Source organism: Mizuhopecten yessoensis, unplaced genomic scaffold (assembly GCF_002113885.1).
Source record: "Mizuhopecten yessoensis strain PY_sf001 unplaced genomic scaffold, ASM211388v2 scaffold3621, whole genome shotgun sequence".
Taxonomy (NCBI): Eukaryota; Metazoa; Mollusca; class Bivalvia; order Pectinida; family Pectinidae; genus Mizuhopecten; species Mizuhopecten yessoensis.
Genome location: NW_018405136.1, coordinates 236,799 through 260,500, shown reverse-complemented (window position 1 = coordinate 260,500; position 23,702 = coordinate 236,799). Strand labels below are relative to the sequence as shown.

The window sequence follows — 23,702 nt, the reverse complement described above, 5'->3', positions numbered from 1 at the left end:
TAGTGTCTTTGTTCTTAACATCCAAATGAAATGATGGGATGAAAACAAATGTTATTGGAAGAACGCTCGCAATGCAAAAACGCAGACATACACAAACGTGCACATTTAAGCCAAGTGACATATAGGACAAGTACTGTAGTTAGCGCCTGACAAGTCAGCTTCCACAAAATCATCAACTGTTTCGATTGTAAGAGTTGTATACCTAAGGAGATCATATCTTGCTGGACTTATGCGAAATATTGAAGATGATTTTTTTTTTATTTAATTAACAACAGTGCTAAGGTTGCAAAATTGCAGTGATGCTCAAGCATGGATTGTGCTCAAACCAGCTTTCTTGTAACTCACTTAAGTCATGTCAAACAATCAAAAAGGCTATTGTAAACATTGAAAACAGTAATCGACTTTGAGTCTCTTTAAATTTTTTCTCTCAAAAATTTGATAAGATTTTTAAATCATATATAACCGAAACAAGAAATTAGGCTTGAGCACAAAATACATGCTTGAGGATGAGAACGGTTTCATGAATACGGGCCCTTGCTCTGAACCCTCTCGTTTAGATATACTATTAATCTGTCGAACTGTGCTAGTTCTATACAAACGGATGTTAAAGAGAGGATACTGTAGAAAAAAACACAGTGCACTGGGAAAGGGATCCTTAAGATTGATGAGTGATTAGATCGCCAGTAAACAACATTCATCGTTAGTATTCATAGGGATTTCTTGAAATAATCCTATCCACTGTAATTAACACTTAGTATTGATAGGTTTGTTGCAGAAGTTATTAATCTCTTGTAAACAATAATCATTGTTGTGTGAGACAGGTTTGATGGGACGTCTTAGTGCTGTCAATAACGAGGAAAAGTGTCCTTGATTACGCTCTCTGAACCCCTTTAATATGCATGTCAAAGCAAAGCTGAAGGCTCAGTGTGCGCCACCTGGTTGATGAGACAAGAAGACTTGTTCGATACTTTGATGTCCATGAAAAGAATCACGCGGTGACATAATGGTAAAAATTGACTGGCTTTGAAGTCGGGTGCCGCCCCTTTGTTATCTTCAAAGGGCAGGTATCAGCGATTGGTCAGGGATTTTAACTTCGACCAATCAAACAGTTATCTTTGTGCCTTCAATTTTGCTGACATATTCCAGGGGTTACTGCTCACTTATGTGTTTTTGCCTTGTTTTCGCTACCGTTAATGAAACAGAATAAACTTATCTTTTCGATACGCCTGGTCTTACTTTCCCTCTGCTTTTTCAAAGTTCAACATGTAAACAATTTGATTTCAAATTTCGGTTTTGTTGACGTTTCATTATTCACGTTTCTATTTCAATAGTTAACAATTATTATAAAATTCAACAAATACACGATTTCACAACCAAGAGTCTACAGGACAAATATTATCTTAGAATGTTGAAGTATGTGAATATCATTTTTTGTGCCAATCGATTAGACATAAATGATCTTTACAAGAAACAGACAAGAAACAGATAGTAAAAGTATTGGGGGCGGAAACCAAAACAATTTGTCCACTTTAAAATAATATCGTTTATAGAATTAATTCATATATTACGATAATGGACACCTTTATATCAAATGTCATTTTGCACATTGTATTTTGCACGCTTTATCTAAATATGTTTACTATAAAGAATAGCTTAAGAAAAAGATGAAATACACAAACACAACACTTTTCCAATTCGCTATTATATTTCCCTATACACACATTGCAATTTTTTAAACTATTAATGTTAAGCGATTGAATTGATTGAAACTTTCAACGAATCAGCATTACTTTGCTCCACGTATACAATATCAAGTATACCTCTTAATCATATCGGAACGACTGATACGCGCAGGGTGTCGCAAGTTTTATTTCAAGGTATTTACATTTAATCAGATACAATTGTATACTTTACAGCTGTGTATTGGCGAGCCAGTATATAATAGATAAAATGTATGTGTATTTTCAAATATTCCTTACGATTAGTTATCATTCAAATGTAGGAAGTTTCCTTTGTTAATATAAGTATAAAGTATTGGCAACAACAGTAGGTGTCATGTTTATTTTTAGGAAACTATTAATAGCTGTGCGGTAACATCTTTATATGGATATATAATTCAAAATGGAAATACCCCGACCTATTTTAAGAATAGACGGACAGTGTATGACGTGTACACAAAAATAGCTACAAGTCCTTCAGTGATATGATCCATGATGTATATCGAGAATCTAAAGTGAAAGGTGTTTTATTGCAAACAGTTTGAGTGAGTTATTTTATGTTAAGAACCACAGACACGCCTAATATGAACCTTAAAATACTACATCTAGAATAAATCCAGATTAAAGGAGATGACAGGTAACATTAAAGTTCTTACAGTATCATGGCTGATTAAAATATCCCGAAAGTTATTATTCCAAAAGTCCAACAGATTGATAACACAGGTTGTTAGCATACCATACCAAGATAAGACCATATTAATAAAGTTCATCAGATATTTTAAAAACTATGCAAAATAGAGATACTAAAATGGAAATACCATGAGCTATATTTAGTAGACGAGGTGTGTATGACGTGTTCATAAATATAGCAACAAGCACATTAATTGTTTCTTCACAAAATCATACGATGTATTTTACAGGTATATTGGAAACGGTAAACCTGTATAACAAATGCTAACCGACTGTTACTAGTATTTCACTACTGCAAGAAAACAAACGAAAACTTATCAATCAAAGGTAACCAGCTTCTGAAATGTACAACACTGTTAAATCGAGGCTTTCTTTGGAGGCCCTTTTAATGCAAAAAGAATACAAAATATATATATTATATTACACTTTTACGCATACTTTACAGACACAGTTGAAAGAAATGATAGTCCATATAAAAGAATTACTTATTATGACAGCTTAATTGTACTTACATTATCATCGCCGAGCGAAATATTCCGGAAGTTCTTCGTGATGAAGTTTGATAATAATACAGAGAACACCTGCTGATATACGTACCATACCACAACAATAACACGAGGTTAATCAAGAACGTCAGATACTTGATTTGAATGATAATACTGACAGCACCAGTGCTTACGTCAGATACTGGAATTTGTGAACAGCTAACTGTGGTGTTAAACACCCAAACCATCCGCCATGAATATGTATGATAAGTGGTCACGTGTTGAGGAAATTTACAGTGTGGAAAAACCCTCTTACGGTGTGGTTTTATCAGTTTAAAAGTCTTAGTAATAGTCGAGGTATTAAATGACATAACCTCCATGTGTACATATGTGATGTATGTTGACTGTAATCGTTATAAGAATATTGGTAGATGTGGTTTGATGGATTGTGTCCAAAGTGTGAAATTAAGAGGTACCTGAAAGATCAATTACTTTAAGAAACGATCGTTCTACTTTTCTAACTAAACGATTATTGCTATAGAAAAAATATAAATGATTTACATGAATTGATTTTGGTCCCTTGAACGATATTCGTTTATTTTGTATTATTTATAAATACGATCGTTGCAATGCTAACAAAAAGTGAAAAAAAAATATCAACATGAAACAGTTAAATATGATACAGTAAACATTATGAATATAATGTTTACTGTAAATATAACATAACACTGCTTACATTATAAAACAGTATATCATTATGAGTATTGTAAACTATTTGTTTTAATTCCGAAACAAATAACAGCTATATGCAGTAAAGCAGTACCCACAACATCAGATACTGGAATGTCAGATATAAACAATTATGCCAACCAAGTCTGAATTATTCCCCCAATGAGTATTCTGTCTTTGCGTATTGCAGATTTATCTTCTCTTGTGATCAGGTATTGATTGTTACGTCATTGGTTTGTGTGAGAAATTTACGTTGTTTTCTCAAAAATTGAAGACTCTCACAAACAAATGACGTAACAATCAAAACCTGCTCACAAGAGCAGATAACTACCGAAAAGGATTATTTCCCTAATTAAGTATAATAAATTAAACGATTCCCCTTTCCAGAGTGGAATGGTTGACCCAGGTAAACTGATATTCAATTTTTTTAAAAAGCCTTTAGAACCTTCCATTGATGAAAAACATTCGATTCTAGCATTACTGGGTCTGAAGAAGATTGTGGAAATTCTTTGTCAATCTTGCACATTTCGTCCCAGCCCCTCCGGCCCTATATAATGAGTGATATCCATATATAATTTAGTTTTAGTTCGCCTTTGATCATTGAACCTTCCTACAAAATTTTATTGAAATCAGTGATTTTAGAGAAGTTAAAAATGTCAATTTGTTACAAAAGGAGAACGCACGACGTCGGACGGAAGCCGATCACAATAGGTAAATAACTGAGGCTTTGTCTCAGGTGACCTAAACAGTGTTTGTTAACAATATCAAACATTGCTTCAAACAGAGAATTGACAGTAACATATTAATAGCTAGGTGGTAAAACCTTACTAAAATGTAAATACCATACCTTACTTATATGAGTTTAAACAATAAATTCATCAACAGTAATCGGTTTCTTTGCGACTATGATAAATCAAGGAAGTAATGGGAATATATATAATAAGGTAAAAAATGTAGTTGAGAAATATTCTTTTTAAAGTGTTTGAGAAATATTTTATTTTTAAGTAACGACTCTGAAACAGCACTTACAATATCATTCCTGATAACAATAAACCAGAAGTTTTAGATTTCTATCACATTTGCGATGTAACGACACTTCTCATTGGTTAATAACCATGTATTATCGGACGATAGATAATGCGCATTCATTTTTTTCCAACGTCTATCGCTTATCGTCTACTAAATGACAACTGAAAATAAAAAAGACAATATAGAACAACTGCCTAGAAATTATGAAAATGCGCAAAAGAGCATCCCCATTTTAATATGTATATTAAAGGTCACCTTACTTATCATAGACGTAAGGACTTGTAGAATCTAATCAATATATGTTTGTATGTTTGGTGGAAATTATAACTCAGCATTCGAAATTATTGGAAAAATAATCTACTCAGACCGCAAGCGGCCTTCGATAAGTATTTTTTGCAGTAATTTTGCGAGTGCATATGTACCTTCACCAATATGTCAATATATTAACCAGTCTTTAATATGTATGTAGACAAACAAGGATAATAAAAAGTTCATTTTNCTTCGTTTCCATTCAACCACACTAGGAGACTTGATCTCTTGACAAGTAGTTTATGTCACAGTCTCTTTGCCTGTGCGTTCAACATTTCAATGAAATCCTTGTTACCTTGTCCTACTTCAGTCACCCCAGCGCTGCCAGTGATGAACCGGACTAACATATGTTCATCAATATGACCCTCTTTTAGCTATCCTAGTACCTGCTGTGTGACTTAAGTGATCTCATAGATGTTTACTCTTACAGCTTACCGTGCCTTAATTGTATCTAAACAGAAAAGATTTCCGTTGTTGCTTCTATCTTCGGTCTCCTTTCGATTATGAAACGTCTATACCACAGAATTAGATTGCTATCTATGTCCGTGGTCTATACTGCCTATGATTGGCTATATTTTCATCAGTAGAACTACCTCGGATAGCAAAACATGAAATCTCATATTATATGCAGCGCTATATGCGAACGTGAATGCAACACTCTGGACCCGATGTTGGCTTTCAGGTCCATTCCCGGCCGCTTCATCCAATTGGTCACCACCGGACCCTAGCCTTCAACACAGACAGGCGGTTTAATTCCCGAAGGCAAGCAAGATTTTTTTTTCTTTTCTTGACACACAATATATGTACTAGTGTCTTAATTCTTAACATCCAAATCAAATGATGGGATGAAAAAAAAAGTTATTGGAAGAACGCTCGCAATGCAAAAACAACAGTGTTAAGGTTGCAAAATTGCAGTGATGCTCAAGCATGGATTGTGCTCAAACTAGCTTTCTTGTAACTCGCTTAAATCATGTCAAACAATCAAAAAGGCTATTGTAAACATTGAAAAACAGTAATCGACTTTGAGTCTCTTCAAATTTTTTCTCTCAAAACTTTGACAAAATAAGATTTTTAAATCATATATAACCGAAATAAGAAATTAGGCTTGAGCACAAAATACATGCTTGAGGATGAGAACGGTTTCATGAATACTGGCCCTGGCTTTGAACCCTCTCGTTCAGATATACTATTACTCTGTCAAGCTGTGCTAGTTATATTCAAACGGATGTTAAAGAAAGGTTACTGTATATGTCTCGCCTATGCCCCGCTTTGACCATCAATGCACATGTGAAGTTTGGTTTGTCTAGCAATTATAGTTTCAGAGAAACTAGCTTATACACAAAAACTTATGGAGATTTTGTTGGAGATCAATGGACCATGAAAAGTAGGCCGCATTCCGAATTTGATGCATGGTTGTGACGTACTACCCAAGATGCATCTATGGTCCAAGTTTGGTTGGTGTAGCACGTTTGCTTTCAGTGAAAATAACTTAAACGCAAAAATGTAATGTTGACGCTGCCATTGCTTCCGGAAAAGAAACACATTAGTCTCGCTTCAACTACTTCGTGACGGCGAGACAAAAACCAGTGCACTGGGAAAGGGATCCTAAGACTGACGAGTTACTAAATATCTTGTAAACAACCTTCATCGTTGGTATTCATAGGGATTAGGTGCAATAATCTTATCCCCTGTGAATAACACTTGGTATTTATAGATAGCTCTGTTGCAGAAGTTGTTTGGTGTCTTGTAAACTACATGCATTGTTGTGTGGGACAGGTTTGATGGGACATCTTAGTGATGTTGATAATGAGTAAAAGCATCATCCAGGGGTTACGCTCACATACGCTTTCTGCAACCCTGGAATATGTCCCAAGCAAAACTAAAGGCTCTCAGTGTGCGCCACCTTGTTGATGAGACAAGAAGACTAGTTCGATCATTTGATGTATATGAAAAGAATCCCACGGCCCAGTAACAGTAAAAGTTGACAGGTTTTGAAGTCGGGTGCCGCCCCTTTGTTATCTTCAAAGGGCAGGTATCAGCCTAGCGATTGGTCAGGGATTTTAATTTTGACCAATCAAACGGCTATCTTTGTGCCTTCAAATTTGCTGACATATTCCAGGGGTACAGAGAGCGAAAGTGAGGGTAACCCTGGAGTATCGAGGATGGAGGAAAATATAACAGACAGACAGACAGTTTGTAGTTAGTCTCAAAGCAGTTCACAAATTATTATCCGTGGTTATAGGGCCTTCGCAACCAGCAAATATCTTTCTCAACTCCCTGGGGAGCATACAGCTGGTGTTGCCATTTCTACAATTCTAGCACTGCCCAATCATGTACTCATCTACAGCTGAGTAGACTGGAACAAGCAGAGTAAAGTATCTTGCTCAAAGATACAACACAGTGCTGTGCCATGACTCCAACCCACAACCCTTCGGTCACGAACCCGGCATCCTCCCACTAGATGACCGTGCCTCCACGTGGCACTTTGTGTGTGTAATGAAATGTACATAATGATGCATGTGTGCTGGAGGCTGTAAACTGGTACATGTTTTAGTATTGCGTAAACAAAAGATGCAACATTGGTATATTTGTACAATTTTTTATTTGTCATTTCTTCAAATGACAGCTCAGATCTTTTCAATAAATATAAAATATACATCTTAAACTTATCAAGTAAGACAAATAACAATTCGTGATTTTCATTCAGAAAAATAATGATGTCTTGCCCACATGCACAGAATCATCTCAGTTTTTAAAGTTTTAACAAATTTCTCTCGGGAGTGGACGGTGAGAATTTAATGTTATACTTCCTTTACATCATCAAAGGGTTCATAAAAATATTTAAAACTTCATTGATGCATTATCACATTAAAGAAACGGACGGAACTTCTTTTTTAATGTTACATAATTTAATTGAAACATCATTATCATTTCACGGCAAAGCTATGACAAGTTCTGTAAAATAATTAAGATTGAAAAAGTGATAATTTTAATTTGCAAAGGAAGTAATATTTTTGTAACAGTAATATAAATTAGAAGTTATCACAACCAGTCCCGAAGGGCGAAAAAAAGCTTGTATTACACAACTTGGTCCATGATGTGTCCTTCATGTCTGTTTAGTAAACAGATTCACAAGTTCATATTATAGTCTGTGTAACCTACACAATGTCTCAAGAATACTTCGATCAAAGTCTTCCATACTTTGACTGGAACATTTGAAATTCACCTTTCCATACTTTTCTTCTTACAATTTCTAATTTATAAAATGTAGAACTGTTTGAAATTAAAGGGGTGTGAACTTCACTACGATGATCTATGATGATGTACTGATCAGTATCAAAATGTTAGCTTGTTGTCGTCCATCCCGCCTCCCGCTCCAAAACCATCCGATTCCTTTAAATTGTTGTCTAGTTTATTTTCCTCTGCCAGTGTTCGAAAATGCTGAAAAATAACAACCGACTCTGTCAATAAAACTTTATATAAAATGGATACTTTTAGCATATCTGTGGAATTAACGTCGATGGTTAATGTAAAGATACATCAGACAAGATTACAAAACAACACATTCACGGTTATCTTAAGTTATGGACAAAAAACATTTTGCAACTTTTTTGTTCCGATCAATACATGCAAAGTTTAAATCAAGATATGTATCTGTATAATTCACTCTATACAGAAAAGCATCATCCACAAAAACTCTTCATTCAGAAATGAAAGAACTCAATATTGATATAAAAGTCATCTTTTCAGACCTTTTGCCAGCTGCATGTGGATTTCAACACTCCCCATTTGACTATATAATCGGTAAAACGGGGAATGTTAATATCAAACACAATTTTTGTTTTGCCATGAACACCAGCCAATCGACCGTCTTTATCAGTTTATGAGTAAAAATGCCAATAACACGTTTTTTGCTCTTATCAATTTAGCTGTGGATTGTCAGTAAAACAATTTTTATGTTGGAAGCAGCCAATTGTCCGTCCAATCAGTTTATTCTTGTTTATGTTTTGAGATGATACCAAACAATGTTATTTTTCAATGTAAAACATTTTTAGTATTTAGATGTAACAAAACATCCTTTCGTCTAAAAACAAGTAAACAATTTGTACAAAAGTTTTAAATTCTTTCCACCGTCAGTCCCAGGTTGACTTAACCCTTGTAAGTTGTAGCTGGAATTATACTTGGAAAGTTATTATGAGATACTAGTTTAATACATTTTAGATTTTCATTGAATGTCAGTTTCCAGATTGACCGCACCTTGAAGCTGGAACTTATTCTTGCAAACTTAACATGAAATACTAGTTTAATAAATTTCAGATTCTAATTGACTGTCAGTTTCCAGGTTGGCTATACCCTTATAGCTTGAATTTAATTTACAAAGTTAATATGAAATAATAGTTTAATACATTTTAGAATCTTACTGACATTCAGTTTCCAGGTTAACCGTAAGCTAGACGCTGGAATTTATCTCTTCTGAGTTAACATGTAGTACTAGTTTGATAAATTTAAGATTCCTAAGGACTGACAGTTTCCAGGTTGACCACAGCCTCGTAGCAATAGCTTGAATTTATTCTTGCAGAGTTAACATGAGAATGAATTATCTGGAACAGCCAAAAGTTGCAACAAGTACGTACTGTTTTTAAGCACCTTTCACCTTTTTTCTATTTTCTGCACATTTTCATCCTTTTGGCCTTTGGAACCACTGATGACTCCAAAATGGATGAAATGGCCGTACGGTGCAGTAATGTTGACTTTGTTTGTTAAATTGGTGCACATGCTTAAATAGTATGTCTAGTGGTTAATTCTAGTATGAATGACAGATTTTGAAAAATGCAAATTTTTTAATTTTGCAGATAATTTAATTTTCTGGCATGCTTCCTTCCCTTGTAAAGAAAGACTCACCTGGGAGTTCTTGAACTCAGAGAAGAGAGTAAAGATTACATGGAGAGCTAGCACCCTCTCGTTACGATGCGGAGAACCTTTGTATATCGGCACATCCAGTATAGCTGAAATAAAGGGGAGATAATTCATCAACCAGCAAGAAACTTTGCCGACAGCTATAATACAGAGACTATAAGTATAGAGAACAATTTTCAAACTTGATGGTTTTCCTTATTTTTTGTATTTTTTTTTGTATAGTAGTCACATTATGATAAAAAAAGGAGATATATACCATATATAAACTAATAAGTGTATTAAACTGTACACAAACACTTGTTGCTTGTATATCTTCTATGTAAAAATTTCATATTCATGAAAACTATTCTATTTTGTGTCATTAACAGAGTAGTAAGCAAAAAGAAAGAAACCAACTAAAAACTGATTTTAAGAAGAAATTGGAAAGTGTGTGCTTATCTAACGAGAACAATGATATGTGCCTGTGTGCCTGACCGACACCCTCCCCCTACCTGCGTCTATATTTAGTGACAGTAACCTTGACCTTGACCTTAAAAATCTTTTTAAAATCCTATTGCACAGTTACATAGCAGTGTCTCATCATACCAAAATTCAGAAATTATCAGTCTTTTGGATTCTACAAGATAAGGACTGTACAACCCCCCCCCCCCCAATATTTTTTCAGTGACCTTGACCTCAACTTTAACAAAATTCAAACACCTACTGTACATCTACATTCCACAGTGCATTACCATGTAAAATTGAAAAATAAATTACACTTTTGGTTTCCGAGATAATCTCCAGTAACGAAAGTGTGGCCGGACAGACACACAGACAGATTGACAGACAATGTGATTACTATATAGAGTACATTATTTCTTTTTATTTCTGTAACTAATAAACACTGAATACAGCATGCAAGCCTTTTGGAATGTACATGCTTCTTCCTTTAAATGTTTACAATAAAACATACACAGTATCTGTATGCATTTGGTAGTACCTGATATTGATACATAGGTCAGTTTTCCATGTGGAAGCATTTCAAAATATTGCAAGATATTAATGCAAGTAATCCATGACTTATTTTCAAGAAAACTAACTGTCATCAAAAATTGGCCTATTTCGGAGTTTCAGAAATAGAAACAAAACTATCTCACAAGTAACACTATGTAGTATATTTTGATGTTAATTGAATGTATAATCACACATTGTAACTAATTTCTTTAGAAATATCTACTTTACTGAATAACCTTTACATTGCTGAAAAATACTTCTGTTTTGTAAAGCTTTCACTTTTGTATTCAAATTACTCAACAGAAAAGAAGAAATTTTAAACTTACAACACACTAGGTCCACATACTCTGGAAGATCACAGTCCAGCTCAGCAGTGGGCAGTCCAACCTAAGAGGTATAAACAAATTCTGTTAACTCATTCACCCCTGAAGACACATTTCAACTCTTCCAATTTAAAGGTTGGAATATTCCGTTTTGAAATTTCAGGGGTGAATGAGTTAAGCTGAAAATTCCCAAGCAAGTTTTTAGTATACAGTGTTATATTTACTGTAAAATGTGTTATATACTCTGTATGCCCTCATATTTACTGTATGCAGGGTTATATCAACTGTGTTATATTGAATTTCATAGTATGCAGGTTTGATTTACTGCATACAGGGTTATAGTACTCTATACAGAGTTATATTTACTGTATACAGGGTTATAGAACTCTATACAGAGTTATATTTACTGTATACAGGGTTATAATATTTACTGTATACAGGGTTACTTTATTTTTACTATTTTTGCAGTGATGAGAAATCAACAAAACAATGCATATTTCTAGTCAATCTTATCATCTCAAAACCACAAACTTTAACGTCCCACAATTTACATTTTAATAAATTTGACAAAGTTTAAATAAAATTTCCATCAATGGAAAACAGGTATTAGATTATGTACTATGAATTTTGCAATTCTCTACCCCTAAATCCGTAAAAATTCAAAATCTTGTTTTTCGTTGTAGGTTACCTCTTTCAGTAATTCTTCAAATTCAGGAGGCCATTCCTGCATAAGTGTGTCTATATCAGGCATATTTCTGTAAAGGAGAGGCAAATCATCAGATATATTACACTTTGTCTGTGTTATTTCATTGATAAATCATCATTTTGATAATAGTATAAAAACAGCCACTGTACCATAGCTTGACGCCCGGGACTACTAAGATTTTATATCTGAAGGTGAGTTAACATTTTCAACATATACTGCAAAAGCGGAAATTTTCACATTTTGGAAATGTTCACATTTTTCATTTCGAGTTAATTATCACGAAAACATCCACACAAACATTTATTGATAGATTATGAATTAATGTTTTCTATAGATTTCTACACAAGCATAAAGAGTCACAATGCAAACGCTTTCACATGCGACATTTCCACTTTAAATTTATAGTATCTGTATTGCCAAAATTACACGATGTACGTTGCGTTTAAAATAGAGGTGTTTTTTCTTCAAAATATGCTAGTGAGCAATTTCTCTAAATATGAATTCTTTGGTGAAGCAGATTTGTATCAGAATTCGCTAATATTTTCTATCTAACTGTATTACGTTGCTGTAAGAGGGTACAAGATACCTGTATAATTGCTTTGAAATATGCCGGCAACGTCACGTGTAATCTATGATCAGTCCAACAGTACATATGATCCATATAGCGTTTTAAGCAAGTGTAGACTACAAGTGTAAAGGTCCATATAGCGTTTTAAGCAAATGTAGACTACAAGTGTAAAGGTCCATATAGCCTTTTAAGCAACTGTCGACTACAAGTGTAAAGTCCATACAGCGTTTTAAGCAAGTGTCAACTACAAGTGTAAAGGCCCATATAGCATTTTAACCAAGTGTCGACTACAAGTGTAAAGGTCCATATAGCGTTTTAAGCAACTGTCGACTACAAGTGTAAAGGTCCATATAGCATTTTAAGCAAGTGTCGACTACAAGTGTAAAGGTCCATATAGCGTTTTAAGCAAGTGTAGACTACAAGTGTAAAGTCCATACAGCGTTTTAAGCAAGTGTAGACTACAAGTGTAATCTATGATCAGACCAAAAGTACATAAGGTCAATATAGCGTCTTGAGCAAGTGTAGACTACCACGAGTGTCGTTGCACACTCTTGCACATTACCTTCAGGGCGAATCGATGTAGTTTGTGCATCATTGAGTTGTTTAATTTCGCGGGGCTAATATTTCGCGGTTGTCCCGAACAGAACTAGTTTACAGGGATTAACCCTTTCACCCCTAGGTAACTTGAGTAGACTCTACCATACATTCATCTGGGTGAGTCCATGATGGTCTACAGTGGTGAAAAGGTTAAATTTCCCGCAGCATGTCTAGGTATAATAATATATCACAACCATGATAGTGCTTTTGAATTTGGGTGATGGGATTTAAAAAAAAAAAAAAATACAATATCAAAATTGTTGTTTTTTCTTCATCATTTGGCAGTAAACTGATAAACAATACTTTTTCTTTCTTGTCTGTAATTATATGTATTCACAATATTGATTATTCATTGGGTGTTTAACTTCGTTCCATCTTTGGTGACCGTGAATTAGCAAAATTAAATCCTCAACGAACATTACCAACAATATAAGTATAGATTGTGTACATTCACAACAATAACATTGTGGCCCTTACTTAGAGTAATGTACGTTCAGATTGTGGCCCTTACTTAGAGTAATGTACGTTCGGATTGTGACCCTTACTTAGAGTAATGTACATTCGGATTGTGGCCCTTACTTAGAGTAATGTACGTTCAGATTGTGGCCCTTACTTAGAGTAATGTACGTTCAGATTGTGGCCCTTACTTAGAGTAATGTACCTTCGGATTGTGGCCCTTACTTAGAGTAATGTACGTTCAGATTGTGGCCCTTACTTAGAGTAATGTACCTTCGGATTGTGGCCCTTACTTAGAGTAATGTACGTTCAGATTGTGGCCCTTACTTAGAGTAATGTACGTTCGGCTTGTGGCCCTTACTTAGAGTAATGTACGTTCGGCTTGTGGCCCTTACTTAGAGTAATGTACGTTCGGATTGGGACGCTTACTTAGAGTAATGTACGTTCGGATTGTGACACTTACTTAGAGTAATGTACGTTCGGATTGTGGCCCTTACTGAGAGTAATGTACGTTCGGATTGTGACCCTTACTTAGAGTAATGTACATTCGGATTGTGGCCCTTACTTAGAGTAATGTACGTTCAGATTGTGGCCCTTACTTAGAGTAATGTACGTTCAGATTGTGGCCCTTACTTAGAGTAATGTACCTTCGGATTGTGGCCCTTACTTAGAGTAATGTACGTTCAGATTGTGGCCCTTACTTAGAGTAATGTACGTTCGGGTTGTGGCCCTTACTTAGAGTAATGTACGTTCGGATTGTGACCCTTACTTAGAGTAATGTACATTCGGGGGAGGCTGGATACGCCTTAGCTCGCGGATACTCTCGATCCAGCTGTCAATGTGTTTGGGATTTTTCTCAGCAGACTCTAAACTCTTCACAACCTGTAATACAGAATACATCAAAACAAATATATCAAGTTCCATATATTGGGACTATATAGGGGTGGGTATTGCAAGCAATTTTCAAATTGTGATATATTGCAAAATTTAAGCAAATATTGCAATATATCACAATATATTGTGAACCTAGAAATTTAATACATTTATAATGATTTTATCACTGGTAGCAAACATCAAAAGTGAACACCAGGTCAGCAATGAAAAGTGGAAAATTATTTTAATCAGTTTTAGAATATATTACAGCAAGCATGCTGCATTTGGATAAAACTGATTCAATCTTCATTATATTCCTGTAAAATTATTTCATAACTTTATTCAAACCCTCAAACAAATAATTGAAAACATATTGCACTATATTGTCATTTCAATATCATATTGCATTATATATATATATTACTAGACAAAAATTGCAATATATTGGTACTGCAATATTATTACCCACCCCTGCATTATATACAGGATCTTACATGAGTTTCCATTTCATATGAGATTTATGAAACAAGGCTAAGAATTTTTAATTTAACGAGCATCTCACAAGCTAAAATGAAAAATTTGTGACCAGTTTCATAAATTTCATATGAAATGAAAATGAGTGTAAGATCCTTTTTATCACATAATCAAGATTTGGGGCATTTATTTGTGTGAATTAACGACAATTTTCATGCAACCTCAAAATATAAAAAGCCGCCATTTTGACTCCAGTGCATAAGTCTGTGACGTCATGTACTCGTCCTAGGCGTGACGTCACAATTGAAACAATTGAAACAATTGAAACTTACAACGAATCACAGGGCTGATAGGTCATATTACATATATTAATAGGCAAAATAATATGACATGGGTATATTCACTGGATAACACAGTACATTATGTGATAAAAGTAATTAACAGTCTACATTAATATTCACTCAACAACTTATGAAATCAATAAATACCAAAGTGAGTGTAGGCTCTCATACATAGACCACCAGGATACATGTACATCATCCTCGATATCTAGGGGTTACGCTCACTTTCGCTCTCTACACCCCTGGAATATGTCATAGCAAAATCGAAGGCACACAGCAAGCAATTTGATTTGTGTCAGGTAAAAAAACCCTGACCAATCACTAGGCTGACACGTGTCTTTTGAAGATTACAGAGGAGCGATGCCCAACTTTAACTTCAATTTTGCTATGACAAATTCCAGTTGTGCAGAGATCGAACGTGAGAGTAACCCCTGGATATCGAAGATGATGAACGGAATAGATTGAATATTATCAATCCATATATATCAAAAGAATAAACACGTAAATGGACAATAATGGCATGCGTATTGATTGTGGCTCTAGTAGGGAAAAAATGCCTAGAAGTGAAATTATAAACACCATGCTACGAATAACAAATGAAAGCATCGTCCGCACGTGCACAGCACATACCACTTTTTTATCTGTCGTCTGTTTGGAGATAGCGCGGAGTTGAAGGTCAAGGACAGTTGGATCAGACTGTTTGGCACATGGCTCGTCCAACACGTTCAGACCCAGGGTGTCTGGCTTGCTGTCAGGGCGAATAATCTATAAATAGAATGATTTCTTCATATTAGTCATTATTACATTGATTACAATTCGGTAATGAATAACACAAACTTTTTCTAAGAATCTTCTGAAACCAGTCAGGGTTCAACAAGTAATTATACTATGAATTAAAAGCTTTTTAGGGCCTTTTTTCAGTAAAACTATGGCATAAAATCTCCCACCATTTGCTTCTTCTCAAAATATACAGAGATGTGTAAGGGGCTTTAACATACTTTTCATCAATCGTTAGGCTTTTCAAGACCAACTCTTTGTTTTAGGGCCTTTTCGAGGCTTGTTCGAAACCCTGAGTAAAGAAATACTTAAAATTACGTTTAAAAAAATTCACAGAACATCAGACTGCTGTCTAGTTAATATACAAAACTACAGGTCTCAAACATTTTTTTTTTTTCTTCCATATCTCATGGTTTTTTAAAATACATTTTTTTCATATAATTTTTGTAAAGATCATGTAATGTTATTGAAACAAACAAATTACATCAGGAAATTCAATTGTCTTAATATTTCTCTCAAAATATATCTTTTCATTATATTTTTCCATGTTATGGTTTTAAAGATGTGACTAGTTAATTTCAAATTTTATTTTATTTTAAAACATCACCATTTACTTTGAAGGAAATTCCCCAAAATAATGCTACAATGCATTCATTACTAGTAGAAAACAAAATGCCTGCCACATTCAATTTGGTGACTACAGAAGACTTTTATACAGTGATATTCCGTCTTTGCATATTGCAGAGTTATCTTCTCTTGGGAGCAGGTATTGATTGTTACGTCATTGGTCTGTGTGAGAAAATTACGTCGTTTTCTCAAAAATTGATGACGTTACTCTCACAAACAAGTGACATAACAATTAATACCTGCTCCCAAGAGAAGATACCTCTGCAATACGCAAAGACGGAATTACAAACCTCTAGACTATGTGTTATAGCCTTCTATCATGTCTATATATATATTTTTTTCTTTTGTTATAACATCCATATCCTTGTCATTTTGCCCTAAATCCCGTTCGCACTACAGGTCATTTCACTCAAAATCCAGTTCACCCAAGGTTATTTCGCCCTATTGTAAATATATATTTTTAAGTTATAAATATAATTTTAAATGTTTTTAATGATTGAAAACCTAACTGTTTTCATATTTCATTAACAATAACAATGTTGTCGGAAGAATTTCAGGTGTAGGTTATGTGCAGATCCTGTCGACCACGTACGAACCTAAAGAGTGTAACGATAATGAAGTCTAAGAAAGATTAAGGAAAATTTCAAATGAGACTGTACAGCCACACACTACTAAACTGGCCTAAAAACTTTTGCCAAAAAACTATTTCGAGGGCGAAACAACCGAGCATGAAACGCCACGGGGTAAACGGAATTTAGGGCGAAACCACCCGATACCTCCTCATACGATGTCTTACCTTGATAAAGGCGTCAATATCCCCAACAGCTGGAATAAAGTCTGGGATGAACGGCTTCAGCTTATGTTCCAACTCAATGGACTGGGGGGTATACCTGTATAACAGACATGTATAGAGCTTAGCATATAAACCTAATTATCTGTGAATAACAGACACCTACGTAAACCCCATATATTTATCTCTATCAAAAAGTGAAATCCTGACTCGGATGTAATGTAGAGGTTCATTTACTGGTATATTATTTTAATAAGAATAATAATAATATTAAACATCATTTGATATAGCGCCTTATCTAGCTAGAGTAAGCCACTCTTAAGCGGTTTACAGTACATAGATATACAATTTATACAATCAATTTAATTAGCATATATACATTAATTAATACTTTTATGAGGAATTCGCAGGAGCTGCCTTATCAGAGTCAATATTTTAATGAGGAATTCGCAGGAGCTGCCTTATCAGAGTCAATACTTTTATGAGGAATTCGCAGGAGCTGCCTTATCAGAGTCAATATTTTTATGTGGTCCGATGGCGCAGTGGATAAGGCACTTGCCTTTCACCATGTGGTGGCCGGGATTTCAGTTCCCGGTCAAGTGTGAAAAGGTATTGGATCACCTGGTAAACTACTTGGGTTTTCTTCGGGTACTCCAGTTTCCTATCACATTAGACCCCCTGCATGCTACCATTCAGGCCAACGCTTAGCTAACAGTGGAGTGATTAATAACAGTTGATATAACTTGTTTCTTAAATGTTGTACAATAAATAAATAAAATATGGAAATGGGCATCTGATGAGATTCCATTGCATGAAGTATAAGGTATATGTAAACTTTATTATTTTACAACAATTATGAAACAAATTATATCAACTTATATTATTAATTCTTGTTGGTCTGGATGGTAGCATGCAGGGGTCTTATTGTGGCAGGAAACCAGAGTAAACTGGAGAAAAAACACATGGTCTGCCGGGCAGGTGACCCAAAATACCTTTACAATCTGATTGGGGAATCAAACCCAGGCCATCTTGGTGCAAGGCCAGTGTGCTAAGCACTGCACCATATGACCACACATTGCATATGGAGTTTGAAAGAGACTAATGGTGTAAGTTAATGTAAGGTATTAGAATGATTTAAATATATTTTATTGCAAGAATATTCACATGTACAGCTGTATACCGGGAAATTTTTGCTTTAGTTTGCCAAATCCTAGTAATCACTCTGCAAGTATGAAATTCATATTCGCCTAGTGTTGATTTCAATTTTCATAATATGCTTGACATTTTTTTTTTTTTTATCAGTGCTGAGTGAATACCAGTATTTCGTCATGGAAAAAAGTATCGGACACTGTAGACTTTTTCTCACACCATCCTAGAGTATCAATGATGTCAAATTAAAACCTCCTCAATTGAATATCCATCAATCATGCTGAATAACTTACCTTGTAATATACTGGAACAATTCCTTGATCTCCGGTGTGACAGGGAGGTTTTCATAGTCAGCGGGATCATACGCTCTGTAAAAAGGAAATGAAATAATGCTAATCAGTAATCATACGCTCTGTAACGAGGAAAAGATATAATGTTTATCAGTAATCATACGCTCTGTAACGAGGACAAGATATAATGTTTATCAGTAATCATATGCTCTGTAACGAGGAAAAGAAGTAATGCTTATCAGTAATCATACGCTCTGTAACGAGGAAAAGATATAACACTTATCAGTAATCATACGCTCTGTAACGAGGAAAGGAAGTAACACTTATCAGTAATCATATGCTCTGTAACGAGGAAAAGAAGTAATGCTTATCAGTAATCATACGCTCTGTAACGAGGACAAGATATAATGTTTATCAGTAATCATACGCTCTGTAACGAGGACAAGATATAATGTTTATCAGTAATCATACGCTCAGTAACGAGGACAAGATATAATGTTTATCAGTAATCATACGCTCTGTGACAATAAAATTGAGGTTTCTCAACAACTGATGGATGGTTGTCATGTTTATCTAACTCCAATTAATATAATTTCAAATTGTAAGAAGAAACGAGGTTTATCGAGTGTCTTTTACAATTTAAAATTAACTAACAAGAATTAGATAAACATGATAATCAACCATCCTGAGTTTCGAGGCCTTTTTCCCCAATATCATTCAGATGTCATATCTAGAAAACCATCTCTCTTGGGAAACATTTTTACTGTTTCTGATTAAGAAAGAATTGCCATTAACTAAAACTAAAAAGTCGCAACGGATGATGATGTTGTAAAGTGTTCTTTGTCGATATCATGATAAGAAGTTAAGACTGACTAATACAATCACGTCCAGGGTGTTACCCACAAGTGAATAACCAACATTGACTACCAGCTCCTAGCAGGTTTAACCCATGACCTGGGTGTGAGGAAACCTACAGTGGTTGAGGGACAAAAAGACTACGTATAATTATAAGCAGTCACTACATCATATTTTACGAGGAAAGGCATAAACACTATCAAATTGCAATATTATTCTTTACCCTTCTAATGGTGCATGATCATCATCGTCATCATCATCATCGTCTTCGTCGTCATCGTCTTCGTCAGATGAGTCCGTTTCCTCGTCTTCTGAGTTAAACTGTTGTTGCTGCTGTTGTCCCCCTTGACCCTGCAGGCTACCAGGTGGGCCACGCTGCTGTTGACTCTGTTACCATAGAAACCATTTTGTTGTGCTTTTCAAAACCCCTTTTTTAACATACATAACTATGTAAGGCCAATAAAAAAATAGGTCACATCCTGCTCTATATAAGCATAGTTAAATTATTAAAAAAAAAGTATTGCCAATCTATAGCTACTGACCCTAATGTTTTTTCAAGGAGAAACGGGAAACGCACATGTATATATTATTTTGGACCTAATCAGCATTTGACAATTAAATATATATAAATGTATTCTATATTCACTTGAAGACACTTAACCCTTTCATCCCTATGTAACTTTAGTAGACGACTCTACCATGCATTGATATGGATGAGTCCATTGTGGTCTACAGCAGTGAAATGGTTAAGTCAAGTAATTTCTTATAATGTGAATTTTGTTTCAAAGATTTAGCTAAATTGAGTGCCCTTAGCAGGTTCGGTGAAAGGACAGCTAGACCTGCTATATCCCAATGCATGTAAGAATTGCAACTTATATAATACAATTATATTGGGGTCCTCTGCAGGTTTTCCTCTGTGAGTCCCGCTAATGTGGGACAACGAAAATAAACACAACTCATCTATTGCCCAGCCCGCTGCAACATTTTGGACCATTACATTTTCTTTTCTCTCCTACCATTTTTTTTCCAGAGACCTGTGTCTCCCAATGGCAACTGTCTTCAAAGTCTTCAAACTTCAAACCTATAGGTAGTAGTGTACAGTAGCGTACAATGGCCATGGGTGATATTTTTGTATAATGAATAACCCCTGTAATATTGCATGCATTTTTTTTTTAAATCAGCACTAAAATTGAAATATAATAGAGTAGACTATGTGGGCTTCATTTTTTGCAAGAAAAAAAAATTGCATTTGGTTTGAGAGCACAGTTTTAGCCATTTACAAGTCTGTGTCTATACACAACAAAAGCTAGCTTTTCAGGTAGTCTATTTTTGTACTCAGCAAATGTTTCAATATTGTAAAAAATCCGCTGGATTGACCTATGCTAAAATGTGAGTATTTTTGTTACAGAGTAGGTGATACATTATAAATTGAAGAAAACAAAATCAATCTGCGGGGGTCAAATTTTGGGTTAAAACCTAGTGTTTTTTTGGACTTTTGGCATTCTTCAAAAATTGGAGGTTCGTAGTTTGTAGGTCATCTCAAAGCGGTTCACAAATTATTATCCGTGGTTATAGGGCCTTTGCAACCAGCCAATACATTTCTCAACTCCCTAGGGAGCATACAGCCGGAGCTGCCATTTCGGCGCTTACAGCTAGCATTCAACAATTCTAGCACTGCCCAACCACATACTCATTTACAGCTGAGTAGACTGGAACAAGTGGAGTAAGGTATCTTGCTCAAAGATACAACACATTGCCGTGCCGTTGCGCGAACCCGCAACACTTCGGTCACGAGCCCGGTGTCCTACCACTGGACTACCGTGCCTTACAAGTCCAAAATCTGGGGAAAACACTTCTCGGAAAATAATTCATTTTTCTAAAAAAAAAATTGTGTTCAGTTATAAAGTAGTTAATAAATATATGTAAAAATATATGTGTGTGTTGTGCAGGACGAATCCACTATCCATGTGTACTTCAGACACGTCTTCTATTTTTAGGATCAGGCCATTTATACTGTACATTGCTACCGTGATCTGTTGCACGGACGTTAACCTTTAACAAAAACTAACCTGTACTTAGCAATGCTTCCTTACAATTTTCCTTATTGTCAGCTTCACTGTGAGAACATTGTATTCTGTGGTTTTAAAGATAAGGGAGGCAAATGCTAACAAAAAAGGGAGGTAACTATGAATTACCCGTTGTCCCAACGGTTCCATTTGTCCCATTTGTCCCAACGGTTCCATTTGTCCCATTTGTCCCATCTGTCCCATTTGTCCCATCTGTCCCATCTGTCCCATTTGTCCCATATCGTCTGGAAATTCGTCATCTTCCTCCTCCTCCTCGTCCTCCTCCTCTGAATTGTTTCCTGATAAATTGGACTCCATGGATCCAACACTTTTTCCTCGTTCTGTTAAAAATAAACACACATTCCAATGTAACAAATACAAATAACATAATATCATATAAATCTTGTTCTTTCAATAACATTTAAATTCTATCTCTTTTCAAGGTGTTAAGCCCAATGAAATATTTTGCTTGTTTCACGTTTCCTTCAATTGTCCACCATTATATTTCAGTGTTAGTTTTTAACCCCGGCTAGCTTATAAGAATATATCAAAGTCAACATCTAGCTGTTACTATAGAACTAACAATTTGAGAAAATCAATCCCAAAATCTGGAAATATATTTCTACCACAATAGGTGGGTGTTATTCAACTCCCAAGGCATCAATTAATCATTACAACTGTTGTATAACATATTGTTTATACCATACGTGGTATAAACTCTAAATGCGTTTTGATTGGCTGACACGGTGAACTTTGACCGGGACTCCTTTGAATGGACAAATTGGCAGGAAAGCCGCTTCATGCGGTGGCAGATTTGATGATACACAGAAAGTAGTTCGTCATTGTTTTTGTGATAATAAATTTCTTATGTTGGTTTCTATAAATATATTGCTTTGAAGACAATAAATTTGTTACGTACTTGTTATGATTTGTAATAAATCATAATATTTCCCCACATATTCCTAAAATTGTCATTTTTGCATATTAATTAGCGGCATTTTACTACAGGTCATATCCTTACGCCCCATCTGATATGGAAAACAAAACACATATGCATACAGAACATGTTAATTTCCTCGGAATATTTTTTATTGTGGTAGAAACAGGTCACACAAACTTGTGGTTGTTGTATATGGTATTTCTTTCACTCTCGTCAGTTATTTTTCAAAAGTTACAAAAAACACTCACAAAAAACATTTCTTTTGAAAAATAACTAACTTGAGTGAAAGAAATATCATATACAACCACTCGTTGTGTAACCTCTATTTATATATTCCTTTGTGTAATACTTCTAGCAGAGCATCAGCTCAACTCTAGTTATTTTGGAAGGTGGAACATGAAACATGAAGCTGATTTTCCTTGAAAATATTAAATTGTGATGGCTAACTCATTCACCCCGGAAATTTCATAATGGACTATTCCAACCTTTGAATTGGAAGAGTTCAAATGTGTCTTCAGGGGTGAATGAGTCAATATAATAATTGTAATATAAAAATACATTCAACATGTATCACTTGGAATATATCACGAGCACAAAGACAAAAATGTGGTTTTGCTCTACAACTAAAAAAAGATGTGATGAAAAGTCATGATAACAATTCACAAAATAACAATGATTTGTACTTTGCAATAAATAAATCTACAAAACCAACAAGTGTGTGCAGTGTTTATTAACTATTGGACCCTTAGGGGACCTAAGTCTTCCACATTGACTTCTCCAAAATGTTATCTGCATATGCTATAACAAGAAGATGGAGATGTTATAAAAGACTGTTTCGTGAAATTCAATATTCAGCACCTTTTATCCACCGAAGTGTCCTAATATCTCTCTACATCTGTATACACTGTTATTAGCTCTCATCAACTTACAAGCAACCCCTTCTCCCTTTTTTGGCAAAATTGAAATTGTATTGACCCCTCGTAGCTCTCCCTCCCTGACC

General features: G+C 35.0%; 2 protein-coding genes across 3 annotated transcripts in view; both read right to left on the bottom strand.

Moving 5' to 3' along the window:
* The window catches only part of LOC110447813, a 37,345-nt gene extending 33,882 nt beyond the window's left edge, over positions 1–3,463 (bottom strand). Inside the window, exon 1 of the mRNA XM_021493752.1 lies at positions 2,921–3,463. The gene's annotated coding sequence lies outside the window, so the exon portion shown is untranslated. The remainder of the gene's footprint in view (positions 1–2,920) is intronic.
* Positions 3,464–7,545: 4,082 nt separating this feature from the next.
* Positions 7,546–23,702, bottom strand: part of LOC110447791 (intraflagellar transport protein 46 homolog) — a 27,571-nt gene continuing 11,414 nt past the window's right edge. For both annotated transcript variants that reach the window (XM_021493702.1, XM_021493703.1), the window contains 10 exons: positions 21,892–22,103; positions 19,920–20,083; positions 18,845–18,919; positions 17,409–17,502; positions 15,839–15,973; positions 14,290–14,402; positions 11,882–11,948; positions 11,197–11,257; positions 9,863–9,966; positions 7,546–8,401 (listed from right to left, as the gene is read on the bottom strand). In XM_021493702.1, coding sequence (XP_021349377.1) covers positions 8,297–8,401; positions 9,863–9,966; positions 11,197–11,257; positions 11,882–11,948; positions 14,290–14,402; positions 15,839–15,973; positions 17,409–17,502; positions 18,845–18,919; positions 19,920–20,083; positions 21,892–22,103 — 1,130 coding nt within the window. In that variant the 3' untranslated portion in view covers positions 7,546–8,296. The remainder of the gene's footprint in view (positions 8,402–9,862; positions 9,967–11,196; positions 11,258–11,881; positions 11,949–14,289; positions 14,403–15,838; positions 15,974–17,408; positions 17,503–18,844; positions 18,920–19,919; positions 20,084–21,891; positions 22,104–23,702) is intronic.